General features: G+C 33.9%; 1 protein-coding gene across 3 annotated transcripts in view; it reads left to right on the top strand.

Moving 5' to 3' along the window:
- The window catches only part of LOC126819420 (ras-related protein Rab-3), a 62,354-nt gene that overhangs the window by 821 nt on the left and 47,100 nt on the right, over window positions 1-14,433 (top strand). Inside the window, exon 1 of one of the 3 annotated variants that reach the window (XM_050547438.1) lies at window positions 1,817-1,840. The exons of 1 other annotated variant lie outside the window; for it this stretch is intronic. Coding sequence is in view for 1 of the 2 variants with exons in the window: in XM_050547431.2 (XP_050403388.1) it covers window positions 13,510-13,533 (24 nt within the window). In the remaining variant the exon portion in view is untranslated. Of the gene's footprint in view, window positions 1-1,816; window positions 1,841-13,207; window positions 13,534-14,433 lie in introns of those variants that run through there. One more of the 3 variants, XM_050547431.2, reaches the window with a different exon arrangement.

Below are 14,433 nucleotides of genomic sequence, written 5' to 3'. Positions count from 1 at the left end.
AGTTTGCACATAAACTCACTAATCAATGTATAACATTGTCTGCACAGCCTCTTTCGCAAACACAAGGGGGTTACAACAAAGGAGATATAAACTATATGGAACAAAAAGTCTCGGAAATCTGAATATCGATAGGGTTCGCCCTATCATGACCCCAATGCTTCACACAAACCTTAAAAAAGAACCCGTTAAAAACCGCAGATTCTATCGCGTTCACAATGTTTTCGGAAAAGGGAACATAATAACTACTGAACCTAAGATCGCGAAATGCTAAATATCGATATCGATAGGGTTCGTCCTCATAATATGAGAATGCTTCCCATCAAATTTAAAAAAATATAGGCTCTGTCGCATTCACAAGCTATAAATTGTTAACGGACCGACATGGGCGGCATAAAATATTAAGTCCATACTAAAATATGGGCGCAAAACAAATAAATTCAATACTTTGTACAATTACAAACTTGGGCTGATACATCTTCAGAAACATATTCAAGCCTACATTAAAAGTCAAAAAGTAAAAAAAAAATGACAAGGGGGTGGGGGCGATTATATCCAACCATTCCAGCGAACAAAAGAGTATAGGCCTATCTAAATGCCCAAAACACAAAGTCAATAAATGCATACCATTTCCTCAAGGATCGCAGCTTCTGGCAAATTGTTTTACTTTGGCAATATGTTCAACCCTCATGGCGTACGGGTCGATTTTCCTTTTTTCTGAGGGGGGGGGGGGCTGTATCATTTTTGCCCGAAAAATACGACAGTGCAACGTCATAAAAGTGAACCTATCAAACATCTGAATCGAATAATGTCTTGGTACAAAATAGTAATCTGGCTGTGACGAGGGATTTTTGTTGATGCGACGTAGGCTACATATAATGTCTTTTTCGGTTTGCATAGCCTATCTATGTTTGTTGAAATAATGACAAGGGGGTGGGGGCGATTATATCCGACCATTCCAGCGAACAAAAGAGTATAGGCCTATCTAAATGCCCAAAACACAAAGTCAAAAAATGCATACCATTTCCTCAAGGATCGCAGCTTCTGGCAAATTGTTTTACTTTGGCAATATGTTCAACCCTCATGGCGTACGGGTCGATTTTCCTTTTTTCTGAGGGGGGGGGGGGGGCTGTATCATTTTTGCCCGATAAATACGACAGTGCAACGTCATAAAAGTGAACCTATCAAACATCTGAATCGAATAATGTCTTGGTACAAAATAGTAATCTGGCTGTGACGAGGGATTTTTGTTGATGCGACGTAGGCTACATATAATGTCTTTTTTCGGTTTGCATAGCCTATCTATGTTTGTTGAAATAATGTCATTGTATGTTGGTTATGTTTGTTATTAAAAGGGGATTTATGTAATTGTATTCTGCCCCCCCCCCCCCCCGTGGGCGGTTTATACAATAAAATCTGTCTTATGTGTAGGCCTGCACGTTTTTTTTCCTATGCATCTCGTCTTATATTTGGGGCGGGGCTATTTAATTTGTTGTTAAAGTAACGGGTTATAAATAGTGTATTAAACAAAATCTTCAGAATGAATTATTTTTCCTGTAGTATTTATAGCATTCTATAGAATCTCACAAAATTCTATAAGTCTAGAAAAATGCGTTTGTCCATTCGTTCTTGCATGAGTTCCTCTTAGTTACTTTCGCAACGGCCTCAGGGAAACAGAGTTCATTTGAAATTAACGATTAAAGATATTTAATTTTTTGTTCAAAGTCGTGGGTAATATAGATAGCCATTGGCATTGAGATCAATCAATAAACACGTGGATCGACCACGCCCACTTGCCACACGGCGATCATCCGGGTACTTACATCACAATCAAAGCGACAAGGTAAGATGGCGGCGAAAATTATTAATTTCACAACAAAATCTGATATTAGGGACATCTTAGATGCCAGTGTAGTTTGCACTTTTGTTGACTATATGAATATCTTGAAGACTAGTTCTTTGATATGAAAAATCATTTATGAAGGAATGACACAAGACGGACACGGTGCCAATTTATTTCTGAACTATGTTGATGGGCTATTTTCGGAATCATTCACTCACAGAGTTCGGCTTATTGACATTGACTGATGACTGTCACAGCGAATATCGACAACGACGTCTGGCAGAACTCCCTTCTTGTACTTTTCTAATGCAATACTTCTCAGAAAGGTGATAATAAGCTGTCACAATGTTACAAATTATTAAACTCAATTGATAATTTATTGTTTGCCCTGAGTGATGATAAGGTTTTAGATTTTTTTCAATGAATGTAGCCTACTATGTAGGCCTACTAATAGGCTGCTATTAATGTAGGCCTAAGGTCAATGAATGTAGGCCTACTATTAATGTAGGCCTACGGTAGGCTAAAACCAACCAAATTTTATTTTTTGGGCAATTGCATGAAAATTGGCAGAAGTAATCGCCCAAATATTAGAACTGAATTTCAAAACCGTTTACATTTATAGAATTTAATATTCAATTTTCATTAAAAAAAAGAATTTCAGTACGAAATCAAAATCTGGTCCTAAAAAGTGGTAATTTAATTCCAGTGCAAGTAAACTAATTGTTTTTCAATGAATTTACATGAAACTTGGTAGAATAAAAGTTTGTTTTTAAAATCCCAAGTAAATTCACAATCATTCAGATGAAAAATAAGATTCGCTTTTTGCAGAATAGTGGTTACCAATGAAGAGGGCTAGGCTTGAATTTGACGATTGTTTGTTATTCTTCCTTTTAAACATTTGCTCCCTTCACACAAATCCTGAAGTATGCATTTCGAGTTCAAGCAGGGGAAGAGAGACAGGGATATGGAGAAAGTCAAAGAGGGATGTGGAGAGATGGTTTTAAGTTTTTTAATTCCACCTGACCAGACTAGGTCATTTTGGGAATAACATGCCACCATTTTAATTCAATAATTTGCTTGCCAGTAATGGTCTTAGCAGTTGGGGGCCGCAGAGAAAACCCATTTGGTTGGGCAGTGTACCCTACTCCTTGGAAACTGAATCTAAACACATAATGTTTAATATGATTTATTTAAAAGTTAACAAGTTTTTTTTTTTTAAATTGAACAAAAATGTACATTTATGAAACATGAAATTGTACGAAAGTAATATTAGTTCCTAATGCAACTGATTTGTTATGCCAGTACCTGAAAATAGGTATAAAATACCAAAATGACAAGAGGGTTTTTATGGTTTCATCCTAAGAAATAATAAAATAAAATAGAATAAATAAATAAAAATTTAAATTAAATTAATTTAATTAAAGGATGATACCTTCCTACTGTTCTGTAATGCTAGTAACAGTGGAAAAAATTATAATAAAAACTTACAAATGTTGGTACATAAAATAATTACAATATATGGTATTATATAATAATATTAGGAAGGTTACAAGCAACAATTATCTTTTGGTAGTTGTTTCTTTTTGTTTATCAACTGGTAGCTGTAACAATTTTTGATCTGACATATAGTCTGGTCACTCAGCACATTAGGCCTCCGCTTCAAAGTCTATGTAGGGTGTCACGTGCAGCCAAAATTTTCCCTACTGAAAGTTGAACTCAACACAGTGAATGTACACGCTTTAGTGGCTTGTCTCGAAGTGATTTCTGGCTAGTCACACAGTGCGATAACACTCAGCACAAGAGTCTATGAGTCTATAAATAGCCTTCGTAGGTAAAATTCTATTAAGCTTTTTATACGCCCACATTGAAATGTGGTCTTATATTTTTCTCGCCCCTGTCTGTCCGGCGTCCACAATTGCTTGTGGACGCTCTAGAGGCTAAAGTTAATATCCGATTGACTTTAAATTTATACACAGTGTTTAAGATCATGAGACGGAGAAGCCTGTTGATTTTCAACGATTTTCGATAATTACTGTCTGAGTTATGGCCCTTGATCACTTCAAAAAATTTTGTGGACGCTCTAGAGGTCAAAGTTAATATCCGATTGACTTTAAATTTATACACAGGGTTTAAGGTCATGAGACGAAGAAGCCTATTGATTTTCAGCGATTTCCAATAAATACTGCCAGAGTTATGGCCCTTGATCACTTTGAAAAATCTTGTGGACGCTCTAGAGGCTAAAGTTAATATCTGATTGACTTTAAATTTATACACAGTGTTTAAGGCCATGAGATGAAGAATCATATTGATTTTCAATGATTTCGGATAAGTACTGCCAGAGTTATGTAAATTTATACACAGTGTTTAAGGTCATGAGCCGAAGAAGCCTATTTATTTCCTGCGAATTCCGATAATTACTGCCAGAGTTATGGCCATTGATCACTTTGAAAAATCTTGTGGACGTTCTAGAGGCTAAAGTTAAATATCCGATTGACTTTAAATTTATACACAGTGTTTAAGGTCATGAGATGAAGAAGCCAATTGATTTTCAGCAATTTCCGATAATTACTGCCAGAGTTATGGCCCTTGATCACTTTGAAAAATCGTGTGGATTCTAGAGGCTAAAGTTAATATCTGATTGACTTTAAATTTATACACAGTGTTTGAGGCCATGAGATGAAGAATCTTATTGATTTTCAATGATTTCGGATAATTACTGCCAGAGTTATGGCCCTTGATCACTTAGAAAAAGCTTGTGACGCTCTAGAGGCTAAAGATATCATCAGATTCACTTCAGATTGATACACAGAGTTTAAGGTCTTGAGACGAACAAGTATATTGATTTTCAATGAATCTTTATGACTTGAACAGCTAAATCCATGATGTTAAAAGTTTCGTATACTAAACGTTAGCATGGGGCAGAACTTAAAAACCAAACAAATTCTAATGGTTAATCAGATTTTAATGTATTATAAATGTTTCACTACCGAAAAAAGTAAAAATATGCGACAACTCTTGTTGACTGCCCGGACGATATAGCTGCTGTGGACGTATGTTTCGTTGCCTGGCAACCTATCTTTGGTTATTACAGCAGCTTTAGAAATTACGTTCGTTCGTTTTTATACGCCCACATTTTCATGTGGACGTATATTGTCGTCGCCCCTGTCCGTGCACAATTTGTTAGTGGACACACTACAGGTCACAATTTTTATTCGATTTTGACAAAACTTAAAATATAGGTCTATCTCCCAAAAATCTCGGTTCCTTTCGATATTGGCATATATCGGACCATAACTTCATGGATTATGGCCCCTGATTGTACGAAAAATCACATTTGTAGCTTGTGGACACTCTAGAGGTCACAATTTTCATCTCATGTTTATAAACCAAAGATCTTGGTTCCTTTCGATAATTGCGCATAGCTTGAGGTCCCTCTAGAGGTCACAATTTTTATCCGATTGAAAAAAAACGTTTGAATATTACACCGTTACACCCTAATGACGACTGAGTTTGAATTTCGTGAAAATCGGACCAAAACTGCCAGACAAAACTGCCCCTCGTAATATGCAAATAGAGTAAATATATGGTATATCAAGGTTGTGGACCCTCTAGAAGTCACAATGTTGATCCGATTTTGATGAAATTTGAAATATATCTTTATAACCCAAAGATCTTGGTTCCTGAATTATGGCCTTTGATTGTACGAAAATTGCTTTTTGTTTAGCTTGTGGTCACTATTTGATTTAAAAAAAAAACGGGTGAATACATCACAGTTATACACTAATGATGGTTGAGTTTGAATTTCTTGAAAATCGGACAAAAACTGACTGACATAATGGCCACCCCTTGTACACAAATATTGTAAAAATATGGTATATCAAGGTTGTGGACCCTCTTAGAGACCACAGTTTTTATCGAAATTTGGATGAAACTTTAAATATATGTTTTTATCATAAAGATATTGATTCCTAAAATAATCACATATATCCGAACGTAACTTCCTGGATTATGGCCCCAGATTGGTCGAAAAATCACATTTTTAGCTTGTGGACTCTATAGAGGTCACAATTTTTTTTCTGATTTTGAAAAACCGTTTAGATATATCACTATTCCACCATAATGAAGGTTGAATTGGAATTGCCTGACAAAATGGCCGCTCGTTGTATGCAAATTGTGTATTAAAGTATGTAAAACAAAGGTTATGGACCCTCTAGAGGTCACAATTTTTATCAGATTTTGATGAAACTTAAAACATATCTTTATATGGCCCTTGATCACTTCAAAAAAAAGCTTTTGGACGCTCTAGAGGCTAAAATTAATATCCAATTGACTTTAAATTTATACACAGTGTTTAAGGTCATGAGACGAAGAAGCCTATTGATTTTCAGCGATTTTAGATATTACTGCCAGAGTTACGGCCCTTGATCACTTTGAAAAATCTTGTGACGCTCTAGAGGCTAAAGTTATCATCCGATTGACTTCAGATTGATACACAGAGTTTAAGATCTTGAGGCGAACAAGTATATTGATTTTCAATGAATTTTTATGACTTGAATAGCTAAATCCATGATATTAAAAGTTTCGTATACTAAACGTTAGCATGGGGCAGAACTTTATAAAAACCAAACAAATTCTAATTGTTTTCTGATAATTACTCTTAATCAGATTTTAGTGTATTATAAATGTTTCATTACCGAATAAAGTAAAAATATGCGACAACACTTGTTGACTGCTCGGACGATTTAGCTGCTGTTGGCGTATTTTTCGTTGCCTGGCAACCTATCTTTGTTTTTAGCTTGTTTTCTATCCATCTCTTGCAAAATGTGGGTGTATCCTGCCTGGCAGCCGCTGGTACAATTTAAAATAGACAGTGATAATAAATTGTCCTTATACTTGATTACTTTACTTTAGTTTCTGTTTGAATTATTCTTTGTTAATACAATATGTAATTCTGCTTTTAGAAAACGTGCGCTCATACTATGTTTTGTATACGTTATTTACGTGTGTAGTCTACCAGTACCAATGCCGTTTCTTTGGGTTGGTTTCGGTCCATTTTCTATAGATCGAATAATATATCAGCTAAGATTTAATCATTACTAGATTATAAACATGGGTAGTTTTATTGTCATGTTGTAACCGATCTATGTAAAAAGACAGAATAAGCACATTTTATGGGCAGCCATGATGCAGGCCTGGAAATAACGGTTTTAGATGTACCTGAAAAAATGTTAGGCACTAATGAAATAGTACCTGACATTTTCAACTTAGTGCCTGACATGTATTAATAATATCAATAAAAAAGACAAATCACTTAATCAGTGCCGGACAAAATGACAGGCACCAGAGGTTTTGTGCCTAACAAAACCTGATCTTTGCCAGACATTGTCTGTGACAGGTGCCTTATTTCCAGGCTTGAAAGATGAATATTCAATTTCCGGTTAATCAACATTTACTGTTATTTGATGTATTTTTTTTTAATTCTCAATTTATAACGCATGATTACGTCCATGACAATTAGGTTTTTAATTTTTTATGAATAGAATATCTTCAGAGTTTCAAAAAATCATAAAATTATGTTGGAATAGTCATACGTAAAGAAAGGGAAAATATTTTTAATTTTTAAAATTGTAGAAAAATCGTTCCACTCAACTGATACGGGTCCAGTTGTCATATTCCACAAGTCCAACATTCTCCCAACCGTCTCCCACCAAGTTACAACGTTCATCAATAAAAATAAAGCTACTGTCAGACATAATTCGATAACTACTTTTCTGTGTGAAATCATAACCAGTTTTTGGACCAAATATTAAGCCAATCCGAGTTAACTGTCCTTGAGGTTGGTACACGCTAATCAGGGTTTATTTCAAAGAAAAAACCCAAAACTATATTTCAACCAGTTTAGTCTTCTTTTTTTTTTGTATCTAAATATAAACATGCAGGTCTTTATTCAAATTTTTGGTTTTATAACGAGAGCAAATTAATCGGGTGAAACACAATTTCAATAAGAAAAAAAACAACATTAAAGATTGTCTAAAATTTGTAAAAAATCGTCCAAAAATTGTAAAGAACCATCAAAAATTTGAAAATATATACCTAATTACAACAGAGAACTTTGTTGAACAATTTCCTGATATTTTTCATGGCTTATTTTTCTTCGTGCAAGTATGAAGAGTTTCCCTTTAAAAGAAAAGGATTGAGTTCACAGATGGTTTTTTTATCTGATGAAAACTATATCATTATGTATGGTATGATAAAATCTTAATAGGTCTGACGTCAAAAGAAATATAACAGAAGTATGTGTCATTTTCAACTAGATCCAGGCTGACATTAGAGTTGGATTCATTGTGGTTATAAGATTAACCATTAGAGCCCTTCAAGCACATAGACTATAGAGCGGCTTTGAAATAGGGTGCCCAAAACTCCTGTGAGCCGCTATAGGTGATTCCATGTGTACTTATTTTCAAACGGTAAAAATATATTTTTACAATATATTTTGTGAAATCCCGTCAATTTATGTGCACCTATAGCGGCTTACCAGGTTTTCGAGCACCCTAGTGTGAAAATTTTTAGTTTTATCCCCCAAAAAGGACAATTTGATATAGTTTCTGCTTCGGACAATGCACCCTATTGTTGTTTAAGTATTCTTCTTGAATATCTTCAAGTTATATATGCATTTCTAATAAGGAAATGTGCTGTTATGAACATTTATTTCAGGAGTTTGTGAAGACAGAAAAAAATCTTTTCGGGACATGATACCAGTTTTTCAATGGCAAAGAATATTGGCGGAAAGAAAAAAAGCAAAAAAAAAAACAAAACATTTTGAGTAAATTTCTCTGATTTTGCCGAAAATGTGTGAAAACCCCAAATTTTCCCCAAAAGACTGGGTTCTGAAATTTTATGCCATTTTCAAGTGTTGACTGCTACAAATGTTGTAAGTAATGCTTGTTTCTTTATCAGAGAGTGTTGCCAGCTAGCAAATGAGCAAATTTTACCAAAAATTTGAGAAAAACCCAAATTTTCCCAAAAGAATCATGTTCTGAAATTTTATGCCATTTTCAAGTGTTGACTGCTACAAATGTTTACCAAAAATTTGAGAAAAACCCAAATTTTCCCAAAAGAATCATGTTCTGAAATTTTATGCCATTTTCAAGTGTTGACTGCTACAAATGTTATAAATAATGCTTGTTTCATTATCAGATAGTCTTGTCAGCTAGAAAAAGAGCAAAAAGAAAAATTTAGCCAAAAATGCTTGAAAACCCCAAATTTTCACAAAAATATCAGGTTCTTAAAAAAGAAAATTTTTCTGGCAATGTACCACTTTGAAGATATGGTACTATTTTGCAAAATCACCAAGTTTCATATATTTCTATGGAGGAATAGAGGAGTAATAATCATTCATTTGAAATATACCTGTTTTTGAAGGTGTTTAAGGTCATGAGAAGAAAAAGCCTATTCATTTTCAACGTTTTCCGATAATTACTGCCAGAGTTATGGCTCATGATCATATTGGAAAATTTTATGCCATTTTCAAGTGTTGACTGCTACAAATGTTATAAATAATGCTTGTTTCATTATCAGATAGTCTTGTCAGCTAGAAAAAGAGCAAAAAGAAAAATTTAGCCAAAAATGCTTGAAAACCCCAAATTTTCACAAAAATATCAGGTTCTTAAAAAAGAAAATTTTTCTGGCAATGTACCACTTTGAAGATATGGTACTATTTTGCAAAATCACCAAGTTTCATATATTTCTATGGAGGAATAGAGGAGTAATAATCATTCATTTGAAATATACCTGTTTTTGAAGGTGTTTAAGGTCATGAGAAGAAAAAGCCTATTCATTTTCAACGTTTTCCGATAATTACTGCCAGAGTTATGGCTCATGATCATATTGGATGCTCTAAGAGGCTAAAGTTAAATTCATACACAGTGTTTAAGGCTATGATGAGACAAAAAATCCTATTAATTTGTTTTTCCGCTCTATAGAGCCTTAAAGTTAATTTGAAATTTATACATAGTGTTTAAGGTCATGAGAGACGACAAAATGTGTTAGAACTAGAAGCCAAACAAATTCTAATTATTTCTGATAAATATTTAATGGGTTGTTACTCTTTTAATGTGTTGTTAATGTTTTCATTACTGACAAAAGAAAAATTATGCGACACCTCTTGTTGATTGCTTGGAAAACTTAGCTTCTCTATGTGTATGTTTTGTGTCCTGGCAACCTATCTTTTATAGAGTCTATATTAGATATTTAAGCCTAGGAATGAGCAAGTTAGAAGTTTTCATATCATAGATCATTTCTAGTCAGGGAATTTGAGATAATACTTTAAAGTTGACATCTGAGACCATTGCATGTGGGCATGCTAAATAGATGACATTTGAGCTGATCCACCATATGGAACACAAAGAGAATGCATTTGGTTGCTTCAAACTTTAAAAACAACAACCTGCAAAATAACTAGTCAATATATACCATTGCACGTTTACCAAAAATGCTTGGAGCTCGCCTGTCAACAAACCTGAAAGTATTCTTTTTGCGATGCAAGCTAGTTACATGATTTGAAACCTGGGATCCTTTCAGTCGTGGCATGAAGCAATGTAACAATCCCATGAAGAATTATTTGTGATATTCAAGTACTGGTAGTTCATATTGCTGTTGTCAGAATGTTGCATTCAATAACTTTAGTCATGGACCTTATAAATTATACTGTAGGCTCCATGGTCATGCTTTATTCAAAGTTACATGTCCTATATATTAAGTCTCTATGTCCAAAGGAAGCACTAGATACAAAAGGACAGCAGCACCCAATTTGTTTTGAAATGGTACATGTTCTTTTGTGTATATGCTTTCATTCAAGAAAAGAGTAATCAAAGTGGTATTTTAAATTATAAAATGATTACAATAGGTCTTAAGCTTGTTTGCAAAATAGTACTGGTACCAGAGTTATTGATATTTGTTGATATAGATCTTTAATCTGTTGCATTCTACAGAGGACATTTTGACCAATTTTCATCATATTTTAAGGAATTTTCATCTAATTAACCATGATCCATATCAATTTTTATACACCCACATTTTCATGTGGACATATATTGTCATCGCCCCTGTCCGGACACAATTTTTTTGGGGACACTCTACAGGTCACAATTTTGATCCGATTTTGATGAAACATAAAATATAGGTCTATCTCCCAAAGATCTTGGTTCCTTTCGATATTGGCATATATCGAACAATAACTTCATGGATTATGGCCCCTGATTGTATGAACAATCACGTTTTTAGCTTGTGGAAACTGTAGAGGTCACAATTTTCATCTGATTTTGATGCATGTTTATAACCCAAATATCTTGGTTCCTTTCTATATTTGCGCATATCGGATCGTAACTTTCTGAACTATGGACCCTGATTGTACGAAAAGTCGTGTTTTTAGCTTGTGGTCCCTCTAAAGGTCACAATTATTATCCGATTTAAAAAAACCGTTTGAATATATCACCGTTACACTGTAATGATGCTTAAATTCGAATTTCGTGAAAATCGGACTAAAACTGCCAGACAAAGGGGCCGCCCCTCGTACGCAAATAGTGTAAAAATATGGTATATCAAGGTTGTGGATCCTCTAATGATGAAACTTGAAATACATGTTTATAACCCAAAGATCTTGGTTCCTTTCAAAATTCACGCATATCGGATCGTAACTCCCTGAATTATGGCCCTTGATTGCACGAAAAATCACGTTTTTAGCTTGTGGTCACCCTAGAGGTCACAATTTTTATCTGATTTAAAAAAAAACGTTTGAATATTTCACCGCTACACCCTAATAATGGTTGAGTTCGAATTTCTTGATAATCGGACAAAAACTGCCGGACAAAATGGCCACCCATGGTACGCCCATGGTATAGTGTATTTATATAGTATATCATGGTTATGGTCCCTCTAGAAGCCACAATTTTGATCCGATTTTGATGAAACTTGAAATACATGTTTATAACCCAAAGATCTTGGTTCCTGTTGATATTCGCTCATATCAGATCGTAACTTCCATAATTCTGGCCCTTAATTGTATGAAAAATCGCGTTTTTAGCTAGTGGTCCCTCTAGAGGTCACAATTTTTATCCGATTGAAAACAAAACGTGAATATTTCACCGTTACACCCTAATGACGGCCAAGTTAAGATTTCGTAAAAATCGGACCAAAACTGTTGGACAAATTGGCCGCCATTTGTATGCAAATAGTGTAAATATAGTATGTCAAGGTTGTTGATCCGATTTTGATGAAACTTGAAATGTATCTTTATAACCGAAAGATCTTGGTTTCTGTTGATATTCGCGCATATCGGATCGTAACTAACTGAATTATGGTCCTTGATTGTTCGAAAAATCGCTTTTTGCTTGTTCTCTATCCATCTCTTGCAAAATGTGGGCGTATCCTGCCTTGTCCACAGCCTTTCAAATGGGTTCTTCTGTCAATCTGTTGGTCTATTTGTCACAATTTTTGTGACACAATAACTCTGCTTCTGTTATCTATTTATTTTGGGATTGAGGCCGGGGGCCATTGCCTTATTGTTGGCTTCTTTGTTTTAAAAGGTTATTTCCTCCAATTGATATGATGTAGCATCCAAACTTTAATCACTTGATAAGAGTACACTTCTTAACTCACCACATTTTCTAGGTATATTTCATGTTCAGGTGATGTTATGCCCTATACATTTTAAACATTTTTATAAATCTAGTTAAGTGTTATTGCCCCTGACTAATACGTTTGTTGATTAAAACTTTGTGCCAACATTGGAACTCACTGAAAAGTTATGTTGACATTTGATGATTCCATTTTCCAAGTTGTAATAAGTAGTATGTCATATGGATTACCGTATTGATCAATTACTACCCTTATTTTAAAGTCAAGATCCAACATTTTAGCTAAAGCAAATTGCTAAGAGTTTATATACACCGAGTGGATTGGTATTTGAAGTAAATTCTGATATTAATCACATGGTAATGGCACTTTAACATTCAATTGCTAACTGTTACTGTAATGTGCTAATTATAATCAATGTCATCATGCCTTTCATTGTAATATTCTCTTGCAGAGTTTGTTTACGACATGGTATAAGTGAGTGAATTGAGATAATGATTTGACATAGCTAGATTTATATTGTAAACTGTTATACTGAAGTGTTGATATGTGTTAATTAGTATTCAACATAATAAAATAAATTACTGTATACATAGATAGTAGCTTAACGGGGTAATTAATTATGCATGCAACAAATGTTGATCACAACTATATTCATTGTGCTTAAACAACAGTATTGATCAGATTGTAACTTGAATATTCCACTGGAGCAATTTTCATCACTATGTGAATATAGTCTGCTATTTCCATCTGTGAGAAGAAACTACATAATTTTATGTCATAGAGAAAAAGACATTAGATTTAGAGATTGCTGCCGGCCAAGTAGGACGTGATTGAATTTGTTGTAAACGATTTCCATCTCCGCAATTTTAGAACACGATTTATCTAGTTTTCTTTTGTGTTAGATATCGGAATTACCTGTAGGCAAATACTAAAGGAATCCTGACTTTGTGTTAAACATTTTTTCTGAATTGCAACCAGTTTTCTGATTGTGTGAATTAAATTCCTTTTGTTTACTACTGTAGGAATTGGAGGCTATGCGAGCAGACGGACTTGTACAGGTACCAGTAGTAATAAAATAATTGTCATATAAGTGTGCTTTAACCATTGTTTTGTGTTGTAATAGATAAGATACAAATATTTGATGTTTTGCTTTCTCCTATCTCCAAAATTTAAAATTCTTTTTTAGAATGATTGATATAATATAATAGTTATTTAGTGCACTTTTAAATAAAAAACTGAATGCAAAAGTGTCCGATTAGTGTAAAAATATGTTGACTTTAATTCAGAGAGCATGTACCAAAATAACTTGAATTCCATTGACCAATAATGATATAAGTAGTGTTTTGAAAAAAATATATACTGGAATTCAGAAGTTCTGAACATTGTTAGTATAATAATAATGAATATAAGCATGAAATAAGATTTTACAAAGTTAAATTATTGAAATTGTAATTTTGAAATATCAATACGACAGGTATTGTTCAATTATGACTGAAGTCTTGATTCCCATAGTTATCTAATTTAATGAATGTTGTATCTTTTTGATGGTAGTGTTAACAACAGAAATTATGGTGTAGATTTTGACAAGATTTCTTTATTTATCTTAACTCATATCTACTATAGTTTTACTAAATGCCTTTTATTTAGAATTATTCAGTGTATTCGTGAGTGTTGTTGAGTTATAAAAATGAAATGTACTGACAACCTGTCAGATTGAACAAGTTACCTCCCTTTCATGTGTTTCCTTTACCAGTTCAATGCTGCTAACAACTTGAAGATGGTACCTTTGATTTGAAAGGTAATAGGCACTAGATATCATAAGAGAATCAATAAATTAAATTTGCAAATGTGCCAAAAAAATTTGTGCAACTGGATTTCACATGATAGTGGAGATTACTCCTTCTGATTTGCAATTCTGTGTGGTAATCGACAAGACTACATAGATTATTATAGACTGA

Source organism: Patella vulgata, chromosome 4 (genome assembly GCF_932274485.2).
Source record: "Patella vulgata chromosome 4, xgPatVulg1.2, whole genome shotgun sequence".
Lineage (NCBI taxonomy): Eukaryota > Metazoa > Mollusca > Gastropoda > Patellidae > Patella > Patella vulgata.
The sequence above is the reverse complement of the archived record's forward strand: the minus strand, read 5'-3'. Positions and strand labels throughout refer to the sequence as shown.